The sequence below is a fragment of the Sorex fumeus genome, unplaced genomic scaffold (genome assembly GCF_029834395.1).
Source record: "Sorex fumeus unplaced genomic scaffold, SorFum_2.1 ptg000063l, whole genome shotgun sequence".
Classification (NCBI taxonomy): domain Eukaryota; kingdom Metazoa; phylum Chordata; class Mammalia; order Eulipotyphla; family Soricidae; genus Sorex; species Sorex fumeus.
Window position 1 is genome coordinate 43,770,721 of NW_026606120.1, and position 18,506 is coordinate 43,789,226.

Consider the following 18,506-nt stretch of genomic DNA (forward strand, 5'->3'; position numbering starts at 1 on the left):
TGTCACTGAGATCCTGAATGGGTTTGCCTGATGGCTGTTTCCACCGTTACAGGTTTCAGAAACTTAAAAGAAAAACATGAAGATAAGGGGAGAACAGTTTGAGAAAGCCTGGTGTAAGAGGCTTGCTTTGAGTTTAAGTGTGCTTTGACAGTATTTGTCAGGGACAAGATAGCCCGCTTTGGCTATGGAAGGAAAAGTCTGGAGGTGAACTGCAGGTTCCTTGGATTCTTGGCGTCTTGGTCTGGGACAGCTAGCACATGTACGTTTCTGTTTGTTTTGGGCCACACTTGGTGGTGCTCAAGAGCTTCACCTAAAACACTGCTCAGGGGTCATTTTAGTCCTGATGGTACTTGGGGCACCATGCAGTGTAAGAAATAGAACCTGGGTCTCCCACAGTCAAAACATAAACATGAGCTCTTTGAACCGCCTCTTTGGCCCTGTGTGTTTTAACTCACTTAATGTCTATAACCCTATGCGTACAACACACAGCACACCTGAACTCAAGTGTCTTCAGAAATCAAAACAAGGTCTTGGTGTTTCCTCCTCAAAGGGCTGGTGACCTATGATCTAAGGATACTTTTAACACTGTTACTTTTTGGTGAGCAGAAAAAATCTTTCACCTGCTTTGTGGGGTGGGGATTGCTTACCTGTGGATTTATTTGCGATTTGGCCCAGAATTCATCCATCTTGCCTGCCTGCTGGAGATGGCAGGGTTTGAGGTCTGACCCATTTCCATTGCCTGCTAGAGTATATTCTCAGAGACAAATGAATTCACAGGCCAGGACAGAAAGACATTTGAAAAGCACAACTGTTTCATAAGAGCAATGTTTTGCTGGGCTATTTGCAGATCCTGTCAGACGTGGAAAGATATTTTTTGAACAATTTTTTTTTTTTTGCTTTTTGGGTCACACCTGGTGATACACAGGGGTTACTCCTGGCTCTGCACTCAGGAATTACTCCTGGCGTTGCTCAGGGAACCATATGGGATGCTGGGAATCGAACCCGGGTTGGCTGCATCCAAGGCAAACGCCCTACCCACTGTGCTATCGTTCTAGCCCCTTTAAACAACTTTTAAATAGACTAAATATATATGTATATATATGTATATATATATATACTAAAAGATATCAAAGGAGGATATTCATAAGAAAGCAATAAGAAGAAAACATAAAAAGAACCAAACACAAATAATAGGTATGAAAACATACACTAGTTTAAATAAATAACTAAATATAGGGAGTCAAGAGCAGAATACTCAGGCCTGGAAAACAGAGTTGAGATTCTGAAGATTCAAATAGAAGCTTTAGCATCTGAATTATAGGAGACCCAGAAAGGAGAAAATACAAGTGGTAGTGGGAGTAAATTTTTGAAGAATTAATGGAGAAAATTTTCTTACACTTGACAAAATAATATGAAATGGCCCAATCTGAAAGCGATTGTGTCAAAGACAACAGAGAAGGAAAACCCTGCCGCTCGTTTCCCTCTAGTGAATGTTTTCTTTTTCAATTTTATAAAAGAACCGTGATTTACAAAGTTACTGATGATTAAATTATAGGCATATAATAATTTAACGCCAATCCCTTCACCAGTGTCAACTTCCCTCCACCAGTGTTCTCAGATTCCCTCCCCATCCTGTCCCTTACTCTACCACCTCCCAACCCCTGTCAACTTGACAGGCATATGACAAAGTTTCAGTGGTTGCCACTTAGATCTCATGTTTTCAGTCCTGTTGAATCTATGTTTTGGGTATGTGACTATACCCCTCACTCATGTCACTTGGATAACTGATAACTGAAGCACTGACACCTGTTAACCCATTACTTGTTCTCTTCTCCTCCCCTTGATATCTTTCTTTCTCTGTCTCCTCTCTAAACATTGTCGTCAAGGATGATCTAGGCATCCCCTTATGCTACAATATAGTTTCTCATCCAACATTCTGTATTCTACAGATAAGTGAGATCATCCTTTGTTTGTCTTTCTTCTTTTGACTTACTTCATTCAACACGATAACTTCCAGTTCCATGCATGTTGTAGTAAATTGCATGATTTCATCATTCCTTGTAGCTGCGTAGTATTCCATTGTATATGTATATATATATACCAACTAGTGAACTTTTAGGGCTTGTAAAGACTTAGATAAAACTCCAAAAGTTGACAGAACAGAATATTAGATCATACACAAGAGTGTAAGAAACAAATTGCCATTATATTTTTAACTTAGTCTTCTGTGTTGGAAGAATGGATTTTCAGTTTTTAGTGCTGTATGGCAGATTACTTCCAAACTCAGTGATCTCAAATAATAACTATTTTATCATATCTTAGGATTTGTAGGGAAGGAAATAGGGCAGGGAACAGCAGATAGTTCTACTCTGCATAGGGATGATAAATATTGTTTGGAAATATTTATTTGGTGAACTGCCTGTTGCTTTGTTGGGCAAGACCAGAAATCTCGACTGAGCTGGAAACTGTCTGCCAGACACTTGCATGTGAATTCTATACATGCTGGTGTCTGTTGGCTTAAGGGCATTGATGTCTTCTGAGAAGCACTGGTAGAAGCAGCAAAGGGTGTCCCTAGCCTGGGGAACTCCAGGATGACACTGCCATCATGTTCTCTTGGTCAAGGGATTCACTGTAGCCAGTCCTAATAAGGAAAGAAGCTAATTAAAAAATTTATTTGGTTTTAGGCCGCACACCAGTAGTACACAGGGTTTACTCCTGGTTCTGTGCTCAGGGATCACTCCTGGCAGTCTCAGGATCATATGGGGTTCTGGGTATTAAACTTGGGTTGGCCATGTACAAAGCAAATGCCCTACCCATTCTACTCTTGCTCTGGCCGCGGGAAAGGGGATAATTTAGATTCAACTTTTCTTGGGAGGAGTAGGAAGGAATTTGTGGTAATCTACCACAATTACACAAATACTGCTATTACATTAGTATTAAAGAAGAGGAACTTAGAATCTAAAATAGTGTTACTGATCAAACTGTTCAAATTGAGGCTAGGAAGAATGTTCTGAGGCCTATTGGTGCTTTGCCATAGAAAGATGGGAGCCCTGGGTTTTAGGCCCAGCACTGCATAGTCCCTTGAGCACCACTGAGAGTGACCTCTGAGAATTGAGTCAGGAGTGGTAAAGCCCTCCTCAAACCAAAGGAGAAGTTAAAATACAGTCATAATCATCCAGAATCCAGTCTAAATAATATCACTAAGATGAGGGTTGGACGGATAGAGACCAGTGAACTTGGGAGTGTGGTGCTGAATTTCTTTATCTTATACCGTAGAGGAAGAAAATACTCTTATCTTCAAATAAAGAGAAGAAAACACAGAAGTGGGAGGCATGAGCAATGTGCCCAGGGTCACACGACTGTGGGTGGGGGAGCCAAGTGGAAATCAATGCAGATGTTCTGATATCAGAGTCTGTGTGTCTGTGGGAATGATGCACCATCCTGGGTGGGTGTTAAAGTCTGAGCTAGACCCTCAGGGGTGGAGCCGTGAGCCTTGTGCTGCTCGGGTGCCCTTTCCTCTAGTTTTGGTAATTTATTTTGATTTTTTGCAGGCTGTGACTGGACCACGGGAGGACCCAGTCCTGTGTTTGAACCCAGAGCTGTGAGCCACCTGGTGACATGGCAGGATGGCCGGTGCAGCAGTGGGTTCCTGGCTTCACTGCCACAGCCAGAGTCCCACCTCAGTGTGGCCACAGGGTTTGGCTGTGCCACCATATTCTGGCTTTTGAAAAAAAGGTATGGATGACTATTCTTGAGCCAGCTGCTGGATTTCCAGGGGATGGAGTAGATGGGGCTGGACCTCTCACAGCTCAGCACATGCATGATACTGTCCCTCAGTCAATGTGGCTGAGCACAGGGTGTGGTCATTAGCTCTAGACTTGGTGTGGAACTGCTTCCTGTCACTCAGGGCTTGCCATTGGCTGGCAGATTCTACCCCAGAGGGAGAAAGGAGGGACCAGAGAGAGCAGGGGCCTTCTAAAGGTTCACATGGTGAATTCATGGTGGGGGTCAGGTCTGAGAATGACTGCCATTCTGCTTTCCCAGGCACTATGCTTCCTCCACTGGTCCTTCTTTCTTAAAGACTGACCGTGGTCAGCCTTGCCTGGAGTAGCAATGAGACTGTTGTCCCAGGAAGTCTAGCAATGGGGAAACCACGTATGTGGCAATCTGGGTCCCACCTACCTGTGTCATGTCTAGTGTCCACTATCACTAGCAGTAGCAATGCTTTGAAGTCTATATTAGATCCTGTTGAACTCTTTTTGGTATGAAAAACAGCCCAGAGTTCCTGAAGTCTTATGATGCAGCTGGCACCATCCATGACTACGTGGTTGCCATGCTCTGTGGCTTGCCAAAACCTCTGATGTCCGACCAGAACGCCGCTAGCTGGGGCTATTTCAACACTCAGACGCAGAGCTGGAACCTGGAGATGTAAGTATGAGCATACAGGCAGGCTCCGGTTGAAGAGCAGAATCTCTGAATGAGAGCTTCAGGCAGGCTTTCCTAGTAGGGATCAGAGAGGATCCCCCAGAGGTCAGGGATCAGCTTCTAATTGTGTCCTGTCTGTTCCAGTTGTTCTTGCTGGGCAGCCCCTGGGGAGGGGTGCCACCACCCACTTCATGCCATCCTACTCCACTGCCACAGCCGGCCACCCTCGGAGCAGTCTCCCTCGGCCTCTGTGGCCCCAGGTCCAGTCGATGGACTTCAAAGAAGGACTCTTGTTCTTTAATATATTTTAAAGTAAGAGTAAGGAATGCAAGGTGTAGGCTGAAGGATGTCTTTGAAGTACTTTTTAAATAATCATTTACCTTTTCAGGTCCAGAGTCTGGTGTCCTATAAGTTCACTTCCTTCAGGGCCTAAATTCTGAGTTGTGTAATAAACTCCTGGTAGTTCAGGTAAAGGACTTTCTAGCATGTTTTATAAAATTGGTAGCCCATTGTTCACTAACTCTGAGTGGTCAAGGTATTTGGTATTTGTCCCAAAGCTAGAGTTTAACTTTGGTTTGTTTTGTACTAACCAATAGTAAGTTTGCACTGAAATGCCCACTGTCTCCCTTTGAAAAATATTTTCCTTGGAACACCAGAAGCTGAATGCTGATATCTCCCTTTTACCTAATCCTTTCCAATGACCCTTGCTTAAGCTGCTTGTTTTCTTCCCTGTCAGGTCAATCTCAAATGTTTGAAAGTCAGTTTTCTCTCTTTTAAATAATCTAAGCCTGCAGGGCTGGAGAGATAGTGCATGCCTTAAGGTGACTGCTGCTGATCCTGATTTGATTCCCGCACATATGGTCTTCCAAGCATCCCTGGGAACAGCCCTAGAAGTCCTGCATCTCCTGGGATTGGGGATATGCAGGTTGGCCTGGGAAATCCCTGACACCACAGTGCCCACCCTCTGCCCTCTTTGGCCTGTGGGCTCCCTTGGCCCCTAAAATCCCAGACCAATTCATGCCTATGGTTCTTGATTTTAAAAGTATCCAAGAGATCCCTCAGTGGAAATACTAAAGTTGGTTTCCCCTTTCTCTGTGCATCCTTGAGAACTTCTCTTTTGCTGTGTTTTCTGGAAATGACAAAGAGCGGAAACCCCAGCAGGGGCTAAATGTGGTGTCCATTTCTGCCTTTCAGACTGAGGGCCTCAGGCTTTCCTGTCCACCTGCTCCCTGACATCTCTGAGCCCGGCAGTGTTGCAGGCAGAACTTCCAGCACCTGGTTTGAAATCCCCCAGGGCACTCCAGTGGGTGTGGCCCTGGGTGATCTCCAGGCCTCCGTCTATTCCTGTATGACCTGTAGGACAGATGCAGGTAAATCTTTGTTCACTCCTGAGATGTTTACCAGAGCCCCTTAAGCTCCAACTCTGTGTGAGGGGCTGAGGGCACAGACAATAGCTGTAGCAATCTGTATACAGTTATTTTATGAAGATGAAATATAACCTCATCCTCTGCTCCAGGAGTTTACAAAGTAAATTTTTTTTTCGGTTTTAGCCTACACCCAGTGATTGTTAGGGTTACTCCTCACTCTGTGCTCAGGAATTACTCCTGGCGGTGTTGGAGGGACCATATGGGATGTTGGGGATTGAACCTGGTCTACCACATGCAAGGCAGGCACCTTTACCTGCTATACTATTGCTCTCGTCCCCAGGAGTTTATAATTCTTGAGGGCATATTCTGTCCTTCATCGAGGTTTATGTTTTTTCTAGGGTCGGGGTCAGGTGGAGGAATGGCTCTTTAGTAGGCTGGGTTTTGTGTAATTCTGTGGCCAAGTTAATAAGTGAAATAAGGTATGCATTATTATAGGGTGTCAATGAAAATTTCATCAGATCTTATTACAAATATAGACTGTCTTCTGTGTTTGTGGGAAGCGTTCTAGCTAGGCTGAGGCAACAGTACAGGACAGGACATGGCAAACATCCTATAAAGGGTCAGCTGGTTTAGGTTTTGTTGACGGTATGATTTCAGTTGAAACTGCTTAACTAGGATGGAACATGGAAGCAACCAAAGCCAGTACATGAATGAATGGCCAGGGCTGTGTCCTAAGGCAACTTTATGGACCTAACCATGTAAAATTCACATAATTTTCATGTTTTGAAATGTAACATAAAATATAGCTTATTTTTAGATAAGATAAAGATATAAGATGGACTGGGAGACAGCTCAAGGGTTAGAGCAGTGGTCCTCAACCACCAGCCTATCTACTGGTGGTGGTGTACAGGTGTAGAGAGTTGCAAACGACCAGTCTGCTGCAGTGGTTCTAACCGCCTGTCTACAGACCAGTCTGCAGACAGGTGCAAAGGTTGAAGAACACTGGACTACAGCACGTGCTTTGCATGTGGGGGCCCTGGGTTTGGCAATCCCAGGTGTTGTCTGGCCCCCAAAGGTTGCCAGGAGCCAGTCTCGAGCACAGAGCTTAGAGCAGTCCTCAGTGCTGCCAGATGTATCCAGCCCCCAAGACACTCCTGCAGAAGACATAAGAACATGCTACAGGACATGCACAGTGCCTTGTCTTTTGGCCTTTCCTCAAATATTAACCACGGAGTTACCATATCCAACAATCCCACTCAGAGGTTTTTCAGTTCTCTCAATCCTGCTCGAGATAACCGAGAAAAAAAAAACAACCCAAAACATGTTCACACAAAAATTTCCAGCAGCATTTTTTATAATTGTCAGGAAGTGGAAACAACCTAAATTCCTAGCAATGAAGGAAATGTTTATCAAAGTTTAGCCACAAAGGAACAAATTACTAGTAAATGCCACACTGTGTGAGCAAGAATGAAAGCAGAAACAGTCTTGTTGCAAAAGTGCCACAGATTGGATTCCGCTTCTGTGAAATGTCTAGAATAAGGAGCAAATGAATGGTTCTTAGAGCTCAGGAGTGGAGCTCAGTGTAGTTTCTTTTATTATTTATTTATTTATTTTTATTAGTGAAACACCATGAGGTACAGTTGTAGACTTACAAATTTTTGTGCTTGGGTTTCGATTATACAACGATCAAAAACCCATCCCTCCCCCAGTGCCCATTTTACATCACCACGGGTCCCAGTATCCCTCCCACCCCCCATCTCCCCATTCCATCCTGCCTCTGTGGCAGGGTATTCCCTTTTGTTCTCTCTCTCCTTTTGGGTGTTGTAGTTGGACAGTGTAGTTTCTTTCTGGAGCTCGAACATGTTCTTGATATAGAGGATGGTGATGGATGCCCATTCCAGACTGAAAACCCCTGAGCTGTGCACTTTATTATTATTATTATTATTATTATTATTATTATTATTATTTTGAGTTTGGTGGTCACTCAGGACTTATTCCCAGCTCTGCGCTCAGGGATCATTCCTGGTGGAGTTCAGGGGACTATATGGAATGCTGAGAATCAAACCTGGTCAGTTTCCTGTAAGGCAAGTGCCCTACCCACTGTGCTATCTCTCTGGTCTCTGAGCCATGCACTTTATCGTACTTTTTATTATTTATTTAGTTAGTGTTTAAGGGGCCACACACCCAGCGGTGTTGAGGGGGTTGCTCCTGACTCTTTAATTAGGAATCACTCCTGGAAGGCTCAGGGGACTGTCCGGGATGGCAGGGATCAGAACATGGGGCTGCTGTGTGCAAGGTAAGCGCCCTACCTACTGTACTATCTCTCCGGTCAATAGCTGTGCACTTTAATGCACTGTATTTTATGGTGAATTTATGTGAACTGTATCTTAGCAATACAATTATTTGAAAATATAAAAGCCATTTTTAGAGACCGGCTGGATAGAAACAGATGGCAGGCTGGACATGCCCTGTGGGCGGGGTGTCATGTGGTCTGGCACCTGGAAGGATCTGGGCTTGCCTGCCTGGGCAGGGCATTTGCAGGATACATCTCCAGCTGACTCTGAAGGCAGCCTGGCTGAGAAAGTTTGCTTCTTGTTTTTAAATTTTTTTTCTTTTATTGAGGTAAAATGACTTATTGTTATTCACAGCAGAGTTTCAGGCATAAAATGTTCCAGCACTAATCCCATCACCAATTTCAACTTCCCTCTACCAATGTCCCCAGGTTCCCCCCTACACACTAGCCCTCCTCCTTGACAGGCATTTTTATTTGAAGTTTGGATCTTCTGCGTTCAGTCGTATTGGTTCTGTGACTCAGATCTATAGACATGCCACAGCTCTACACTGCCCATGTGTCCAGGACTCCTGTCCCCTACCTGCCCCCTGCTACCCCATATTTTTGATTTGGGGGGCCACACCCAGCAGTCCTCATGGCTTACTCCTGGCCCTATGCTCAAGAATCACTCCTGGAAAGGTTTGGGTGACTGTATGTCGTGCCGGGGATTAGACTTGAGATGGCCATGTGCAAGATGTGTACTCTACCTGCTGTACTATCTCTCCGGCTCTGGAAAGAATCCACTTTGGGAGACCTCCTCCTTGTTATCAAAGATTCCAAGAATTCATTGCATCCCTTAGAATTATCACAGTTCAGCCTTGAGTTAAAAAATTTGAATCTGGCTCAAAGGACTGAGCACACACTTTGCATGTGGGAGCCCCAGGTTTGATCTTCAGCATCACAGCGTCCCCCAAGCACCACTGGCAATAATTCAGATAAATAAGTGAATAAACAAAATAATCGCTATATTAAAAATTAAGATTTGCAGTGTTGCAATTCTAGGTTTTATTTTGTTTTTGTTGTTCAGTTTAGTTTTTTTTTTTTTTTTTGCCACATTTAGTGGTGCTTGGTGGCTATTCTCTAGAGACTCCAGCATGTGAAGCTGGAGTTTTCTTTTTGAGCTATCTCAAGGACCTGCTTTTTTTTTTTTTTGGATTTTTTGAGTCACACCTGACGACACACAGGGGTTACTCCTGGCTCTGCACTCAGGAATTACCCCTGGTGGTGCTCAGGGGACCATATGGGATGCTGGGAATCGAACCCGGGTCGGCCGCGTGCAAGGCAAACACCCTACCCACTGTGCTATTGCTCCAGCCCCAAGGACCTGCTTTTTTGATTGTTGATAGTAATTCCTCTTAATTCAAGATAAGGCGGGGAAAGGTGAATTTCTGCCAATATTGTTTGTACATATATAATAAAAAGACTTGAGGGGAGTGTCTCGTAGCCATGCTCAGGGACCCTGAGAGCTATTCCTGGAGATGCTTGGACAGCGGGACTGCACGTTTCAGTGCTATGGTCAGTGGCAGTGCTGCTTGAGCCCAGCTGTGTTGGGGCCAACAGTACCACATCCTGTGGTACTTGGGGGCCGTGCGGTGCTGGGGATTGAACTTGGGTCCCATGTGGGTGAAGCATGCAGCTCTCACCACTGGATTAACTTCCTGGCTCTTAAATAAAAACTTTGGTGGGTGGGGAGCACACCTGATGGTACTCATTAGCTCTTGTCATTGTCTTAGTTGTGGTGACAGGCTCGGTGGGGCAAGGAGAAGAGGTTATGGGCCTTCTGAGACTTGCTTTTGCTCTCCCATAGGAAGGAAAGAGAACGGCGGCCTCAGTTTGGCCCAAGTGAATTGCGAGAGCAGACTTTTGGGTCAGATCCTGTGAGCAGTGGCGAAAGGACTCCTGGAACAGTTGGAAGGCCCTAGCCTCTGTCCCGAGGAGGAAAATCAGCCTGGTGTATAGGTCTGGGGGGAGGTCAGGAACACCTTGGGTGTGACGAGGTGGGACTGTGCTGAACCAATGAAACCTCCTCAGTGAATTTAACACCATGGCTGAGGTCTTAACTCTGTCAATAGTTTTTTAGAGCAAATCACCCTAACACTTGGTAGCTCCAAACAACAAATGCTCATTATCTCACACCATGACCTTCCCGCTTTTTGTTTTTCCCATACAATCTCTGAGAGTCAGGAATCTGGGTGTGATAGTCTGGCCCAAGGCCCCTCAGGAGATTGTTGACCATTCCCGGCCTTCCCTCATCTGGGAATTTGACTGCCTCTCTCAGGAAGCCTTAGCTCCTTGGGCATGGGCTTTTCCATAGGGTGGCTTGAGGCTGCCACCTGCCATCCCTCCTCGCTGTTGTCCCCACTTTACCCCGTATGTGACCCAAGAGAAGCTGTGCTGCATTTCTGACCTGGTTTCCAAAGCCACACACTGTCTCTTCTGCTGTGTTTTCTCTGTTAGAGCAGGTCATGGCCTGCTCACAGAGGAAAGGGGAGGAAGGTTCCATGAGACAAAGGGAGTTAAATTCCATCTCTTGGCAATAGTGGCAAGGTATTTGTGGGCACATACTCAAAACAAGCACACTCTTCCCCCTGACTGGTGGTGACCTGTGACCTCCAAGTCACCCCAACAAACCTAACTAACCTCTGCCTTCCCTCGACTGCAGTTCTCAACATCAGCACCTCAGTGCAGCTAGCGGCCTCCATGCCACCAGGATTCCAGCCAGCGCAGACTCCAGACCCTGCTTCTCCTGTTGCCTATTTCCCGTACTTCAACAGAACCTACCTGGCAGTGGCAGCATCACTCAATGGGGGCAATGTGCTGGCCACTTTTGTCCACATGCTGGTTGAGTGGATGGCAGATCTGGGTAAGTATAAAGAGAAGAGCACCCATGCCCTCTGCCCTCCCACCCTTCCCCGCCTACCTGACAGTATCTTGGAGTTGAATACAGTGTTGCAGCTATTTTTTTTTCTTTTTGGGTTACACCCAGCGATGCTCACGGGTTATTCCTGGCTCTGCACTCAGGAATTACTCCTGGCGGTACTTGGGGGACCACATGGGATGCCGGGGATCAAACCCAGGTTGGCTGCGTGCAAGGCAAACGCCCTACCCAGGCTATGCTATCGCTCAGGCCCCAGTGTTGCAGCTTTTAGATTCATATTACAGCCCCAGCCAGTTTCAGCATATTCCTTCCTTCCTTTGGGATCTGAGCTTAAAGACTTCCCTCTCATCTTAAGAGCTGCCTTCTCTCTCTCTCTCTCTCTCTCTCTCTCTCTCTCTTTCTCTCTCTTTCTCTCTCTCTCTCCTCCTCCTCCTCCTCCAAAGGGGTAGCTTTCTCCCTCACCTTAACTGTGCATGCTCAGGGCTTCCTCCTGGCTCTTTGCTCTGGGATCACTCCTGGCAGGCCTTGGGGACCCTATGGATTGACAGGGACTGAACCCAAGTTCGCTGTGTGCGATGCAAATGTCCAGTCCTCTATACTATTTCTCCAGCCCTCTTTCTTTCTTTCTTTGTTGATATATTCCTGAGTCCCTTGCATTTGAGGTTTCCTTCTGGTGACCACAGACAGCTAAAAATAAAAATGATCAAGCATAAATGAGTAATAAGACTCCTGGGTACTTTCACAGTGTTTAGAAATCCTTAAGGCATATATTGGCAAGTAGTTCCTGATTCTCTTTCTTGGTGCCTAGAAACTGCAGTGCCTGAATGCTCTCTCCATTAACCCCGGGGAGAGGGGTCAGGCCACTTCTGTTCTGCAGTTAGAAGGAAACGTGAATCATCCTTCCAGGTGAGGGTCCTTTTCCACATCCGGAAGGTAGATATGAAGTTTCTCAGCCATAGAGGACCAGAGAAATTATGGACCTTCACCCTGTATATATGCTGGTCACCCTGTAGCAGCTCAGAATCAGACTTTTCCAGAAAGAGTCCAACATAGTCAAGTGGTTCAGCACAGGCAGCACAAGTCATGTGGGATGCTCACGCTGGTGGTGTAGGCCGAGAGTTGCAGATCAATGTTGGTCATTCAGATGTTAGGATTTTTTTTTTCTTTTTGACTCACACCCAGCGATGCTCGGGGTTACTCCTGGCTCATGCACTCAGGAATTACTTCTGGCAATGCTTGGGGGACCATATGGGATCCTGGGAATGGAACCCGAGTCGGCCACATGTAAGGCAAATGCCCTACCCGCTCCAGCCCCAGATGTTGGGATTTGAGAGGCATTCTGTCTCTGGCTGGAATCTTGGAACACGCTAGTGGAAAAAGGGAACTCTTATATTGTTGCCTTGCATCAGAAAAGGTTTCCAAGATGCACAACCAATTCCAAGAACTTCCAGGCAATCCTCTTGTGGAGATTAGGTCTATCCATTGTTTACAGAATTGGCCAGTGCTTTGAAGAAACTAAAGCAACCGAAGTCTCTTAACTTTGAGAGACGTTTCTCTGGAATATCCTTTCTAAAAGAAAAGGCTTTTGCATTTTCCATTGCTTTGATTTCTATGAAACACAATCTTGAAGGTTAATATTTCATGTGACAACCTATTATGAAATGTCATTTGAAAAAATAGCTAGATATAAGTAGAATAAAATTTACTTAGATAAAAATATTCCATTTAACAATCAGATATGAAAATATTAAAGTATAACAAGCCTCCTGGGGCCTGAGCACTCACTCAGAAGGCTAGTGTGCGTGCTCCGCATGAGGGAGGCCTGGATTTGATCCCAGGCTTCTCATAGTCCCCTGAGCACCAGAAGCGATTCTCCAGCACCAAGCATGGAGTGGCCTTTGAAAACTGCTGGGTGTAGCACCCCAGAAAACAGGACAACCCCTTCAAAACACCCCCCCTAAAACTTGTTCCACTCAGGGTCCCTAAGGTTTGCTTTGTCTTCCTCAGGTTTGAAAACAATTTCCATCTTCCTGTAGTAGATCAGAGTAGGGAGTCCCATCTGGCTGCTTAGGTTTTCTGTTGCTTCTTTGACACTTTGGGCAGATTCCTTAACATCTCTTCTCTCATCTGGAAGGAGAAATTGTCCTATATCACTTATTTATTTATGTTTGGTTTTTGGGATCATAGCCCACAGTGCTCAGGGCTTCCTCCTGGCTCTGTGCACAGGGATCACTTTTGGCGCGCTTGAGGGACCAGATGGAATGCTGAATATTGAACCCTGGTCGGCCATGTGCAAGGCAAGTGCCCTACCTGCTGTACTATCACTCCAGCCCCCCGTCTTACTTTGAAGGACTGTGAAGATTAAATGACTTAACACAGTGAAGCACTTAGGATAGTGTCCAGTCCATACTAAGTGCCATGTAAGGGCTGCATTGCAGAATGTGGTGAGTCCACCCCAGGAGAGCAACCTGCTTCCCAGCTATATTCCTCCACTGTTCTTTAACCTTTCACTTCCATGTTCCCCAAACTCTGATTGTCTGTGGTTCTAAGTCCATGGAATGGATCCTTGGCAACTTATAACATCCTACTGAGGGCAGTAAAGTATTTGGTTTTGATGTAGGTGGGTGGATAGAAAAGGGCCCCTAGGGTAATGAAATTCTTGGTGAGTAATAAAACCAATAGCCTCTAAGGTACAAAGAGCTCAAGAGCCTGATGAGACTTCACCTCATGGGCCCAGAGAAGGGTGGACTCCCCTTGGAGAGAAGCTCAGGCAGAAACAAAGGCTAGGAAAGGAATTTCAGAGGACGATCAACCACTCCCAACTCTACCCCTTGGCATTCACCCTAGCAATGGACTCTTACTTAGATAGACGCACCATATGGGGCAGCTTGGGAAAACCCCAACACAAGTCACCTTGAACAAAGGAAGTGCCTACATCTGCTGCCCGAGCCCATGTGCTGCTTGTACTCATGTGACTGAGCACATGTGTTGCCTGAGCACATGTATTGCCTGCATATCCCCTCTTGAGAGTGTACTGAACCTCTCTCCATCTCTGGAAAAGCCCACATTCTCTCTTGAACGTGTTATTCCCCTCCCTTTTCTCTCCATTCCTGTTCCTAAAACCCTCCAAATAAAATCTTATTTTTACTTCACTGTTTATCTCCTTTTCTTTTCTGTGAGATAGGACGATGACCTGGAAGACCTGGGTAAGAGCTAGATCTGTCTTTCCTTTCCTGCAAGAACAATTCCTCACTCCAGCCTGAATCCATGGAGAAATCAGATGGTGGGGATCAGCTCCTACGCCTAGAGGTCAAGAGGGCATCAGGTGTGGCTCGATGGCCACCTAGCGGGGCTGGCAGGGCTCTGGCCTGTGCTTCCTGGGGCTCATCCACAGGATTTATCAGTCCCAGCTAGTCCTGGGGTGGCACAGGTGGATCAGGGGAAAATGACCATCTCTTTCCTCTCTGCTTCACATAAGCCACCTACGGGGACCCATCAACTTCAGAGGTGCATATATCTTTTTGAGTTAGTGTTTTCATGTTCTTCAGATATATACCTAGGTGTCATTTTTGATCTTTTGTGTTTGGGGGATGTACTCAGGGGTTCTCAGTGGGGCTGCTCCCTTCTCAGTGCTTGGGGGTTGCACCTTGTGCTGCAACTTTTTCAGTCCTACCCACAGCCCGAGGGACTGTGTTTTGGACTCAAACCCAGATCTCCTGCATGCAAAGTATACAACTGGTCTTTTGCACTGTCTTTCTGGTTCCTCAGGTGACTCTGATACTTTTTGGTGTTGGTAAGTACTGATCTAGACCCTTCTTAAAACGATGGACCTTAAGTCAGCAGAGTGACTTCCTCTGGAGCCGATAACAGTTATGGAAGTTCAGGATCTTTCTCAGCTGAATTTTATTAAGATCACTAAGTGGTTTGTTTTCAAATGTGAAAAGCATTTGGATTGGTGGTTGTCAGCCTCTGCCACAGGAGTGGGCAGTCCTGTAGTCCTGGGATTTCTATGACACATCTAATAAGTATGTATTGTACTGATGTGCATTGATCATTAAGTCATGATATATATTGATCAGTGTGTTGCATTTGGCTCTTTCAGGACCACAGGTTCCTTTGCAGTGTTGCAGTGGTATGGTCAGAGTGCTACCATTCTATAAACCCAACCATCCCGTCCCTTCAGTATAACAGTTTTTACATCTCTCCAGATGTCTGGATAAGGGCCTGCATCGAGAGAGCTGGCTGGGCTCTGGGGCAGAGCATGGCTAGCCAGCCAGACTGTACAAGACCCTGAACCTGGAAGCAGCCAGCTACCAGAAAGGATTGCTCCACCCTAAACAGAAAGAAGAGCAAAGACACCTTTCCCCACTCCTTGGGAGTTCTGTACTGCCTCACCCAGCTTCACGGGGTTGCATGAGCTGACACATGTCTGTGTCCCTGGCAGGTCTGCATGTTGAAGAGTCCACTGTGTATTCACGCATGATCCAGGCGGCTGCACAGCAGAGAGATACCCACCTAACCATCACCCCGACAGTGCTGGGTGAGAGGCATCTGCCTGACCAGCTGGCCTCTGTGACCAGAATCTCCTCCTCTGACCTCTCCCTGGGGCACGTGACCCGGGCGCTGTGCCGAGGCATCATCCAGAACCTGCACTCAATGCTTCCCTTTCAGCAGCTCAAAGAGTGGGGTGTGGAACGGGTTATTGGGAGTGGAAGTGCACTATCTCGGAACGAGGTGCTGAAGCAGGAGGTGCAGAGAGCTTTCCCTATCCCAGTGTCTTTTGGGCAGGATGTGGATGCAGCCACGGGGGCAGCTCTGACCATGCTCCAAAGAAACCACAAGCAGGAAAAGATTTAGACAATAGATTCTTTGGCCAAAGGATTGATGCAGATTTTTATCAAATGAACATGTTTATGAAATGAACATTCCTGACATGATTTGGGATCAACCTCGTAGCTGGCTCTGTGGACAGCTTTAAATGCCTGTTTCCAATGGCGTGCCCTCTTGAACAAGAACCCATTCTGAGAGAAGACTTTAATTTTGCAGCCAGGAAACACCAATCAGATCTTATATCATTACCTCCTGAAAGACACTCACTTTGGAGCTGGTTGCTAGTGTAGTTGTAGGAAGAAGATAGAGTGGAAAAAAAGAAGAGGGGTTCTGGTTCCCAGCGTCTCAGTCAGCAGGCTATCCGGTGATTCTCCTACAGACAAAATGAAGAAAAGGAGGGATTCTAGACACCAATATCTGGTGGTTGTAAGGCTCCAAGTGAAGGAAAAAAAAATCTCAGCCATTCCTTCCTCTATAGCTAGACTTTGCATCAATTGTTATTTTTAGGACATGAATCTTATACTTAGGACTGTTGGAAAATTTCTTCCAACCTGGGTGGGAGTATGTAGCCCTTTGCCATCTCATTCTCCCCTTCCAGATAGCTCGGACAGCAGATGACCCAAGGCCCATGAAACAGGCTGGCTTGTATGGGCCCACAAAGATGCAACCTCAGTGCTGGAGCAATAGCACAGTGGGCAGGGTATTTACCTTGCATGCGGCTGACCTGGGTTCGATTCCCAGCATCCCATATGGTCCCCCGAGCACTGCCAGGAGTAATTCCTGAGTACATGAGCCAGGAGTAGCCCCTGTGAATCTCCGGGTGTGACCCAAAAGAAAAAAAAAGATGCAACCTCATGTGTGTACTTCCCTGTCCCCCACCCAAGGAAACCCAGCAGTACTCTGGCTGCTCTTGATCCTTATAATATAGCTCACTTGAAGGCACAAAGCAGTGAAGGAAGGTGTGGCCAGCAAAGGGGGAGGGATGCTGCCTGCCCCGTGTCCAGTAGGACCCTTTTCCCGGAGTGTGTCTGTGCAGAAGTGGGCTTTTGTTCCTGCAGGTTCATGTGAAGCTTTGCTACAGGGCATGCTCCTGCCAGACGGTGTGGCCAACTGAATTCCCCAGAACCCTTAATCTCCAGCTCTTTCTCTGGGGCAGGCCTTATAGACTCCTTGTCTCGGGCTTGTGAAAACTTCCTATTTGAGATGACATCTCAGGGCACCTTGTTAGGGATGTCCAAGGACAGGGAGGACCTACCCTCACCCCAGGCCAGGCAGGCCTGACTTGGAGGCAACTGGGAAGTAGGAGGATTGTTTGGGAAACTGACATTTTGTCTCTTTGTCTGTGGTCACTTTATCAATTATGTGATTGTTGAAAATTCTTAAATATATCTTCTTGACTATGCTGATTGACTTCAGATCATAAAGCTGTTGTTTCCAGATTATGTTCCTTTACTTAATTCTTTTTCTTTAAAAAGTTTTATTTTCTAGGGAAGCAAGGTCATTTTTATTGAATGGAGCTTACTTAGAAAGAGTGAAAAAAAAAATTGTGTTGCACAATGGCTTCTCCAGAGTGGAAAAAACCCAAAGAAACATAAAGACAAGCAAGCTAGATAGTGTCCAAGGGGGACTCCAGGCTTAAAGAGCAGCTGAGTGTCTTTTTAGTAAGTCAGAGCCTCTCTGTTCCCAGAAGACTACAGGTTACAGCACAGCTGTAGAGAGAGGGAGGGCTGGGAGGATAGATTGTAAGTTATTCAGTGGGAGAGCCTTGCCCCTGGCAGTCACATGGGGACAAGTGACAGATCATTCAGGGAAATTACAGAATTTTTCTCTGGGTCAGAATGAGTTAAAATACACTGTTTCAGAAGAGTTGAGGAAGGCTTGATGGAAGAACAGCCCCCACTCCTGTACCTCTTTCACCCCCTGAAAAACTGCTAACAGCTCAGTCCATCAGGAGGAAGTGGCCTGCAGAAACCAAGGTTTAAATCCTTGCATATCGCTGACCCCGGTTTGAATTCATGAGGCTGTGCGTGCTGCACTCTCTGATGCAGTGTTTGGAGTCTATAGGGTAAAGGATTAGGAACTGGTGGTTAGTCCCTGCAAACCTGGGCAGCCCAGACAGTGCATCAGGGCTCTCTGCTCTCTCTCCAGACCAGAAGTCCTTTCAGCCTCCAGTGCTGGAGCCTCCCTCACCTTTTGTGGGCTTGTCAGGGCACAATTCTGCTGCAGTTTCTAGTATGCATGGGTTGCAGGAACTTGAAGCTGTAGGGCTGCATTTCCCAGCCTTTAGCCACAAACCACTTAGAGCAGGGGTTCCAATAAGAGTCTGAGGGGCTGGAGCAATAGTACAGCATAGAGGGCACTTGCTTCGCTTGAAGCCACTCCAGGTTTGATTCCCAGGATCCCATAAGTTTCCCCTGAGCACTGATCTTTGAGCACAGAGCCAGGAGTCAGTCCTGAGCACTGCCGGGGTCACCCAAAACACAGAAAAAGAAAAAAAGAGAGAGCTTGAGACCAGCATGCACATCAAGGGACTCCTGTTGTATTTGGCCATTGTACTATCTATGCCCACTAGCACTAGGGACAGTCCCAATGTCCTGATCTCATAAGCATGAGGCACGCTTGTATTTTCTCACCAGATTTGGCCTAAATGCAAACAAAAGTGTGTTTCATGGAT

The 18,506-nt window shown here is 46.2% G+C and overlaps 1 protein-coding gene across 1 annotated transcript in view; it reads left to right on the forward strand.

Moving 5' to 3' along the window:
* The window catches only part of SHPK (sedoheptulokinase), a 32,071-nt gene extending 14,784 nt beyond the window's left edge, over nucleotides 1-17,287 (forward strand). Inside the window, exons 3-7 of the mRNA XM_056127438.1 lie at nucleotides 3,552-3,735; nucleotides 4,276-4,428; nucleotides 5,620-5,795; nucleotides 10,787-10,987; nucleotides 15,447-17,287. Coding sequence (XP_055983413.1) covers nucleotides 3,552-3,735; nucleotides 4,276-4,428; nucleotides 5,620-5,795; nucleotides 10,787-10,987; nucleotides 15,447-15,859 — 1,127 coding nt within the window. The 3' untranslated portion in view covers nucleotides 15,860-17,287. The remainder of the gene's footprint in view (nucleotides 1-3,551; nucleotides 3,736-4,275; nucleotides 4,429-5,619; nucleotides 5,796-10,786; nucleotides 10,988-15,446) is intronic.
* Nucleotides 17,288-18,506: the final 1,219 nt, after the last annotated feature.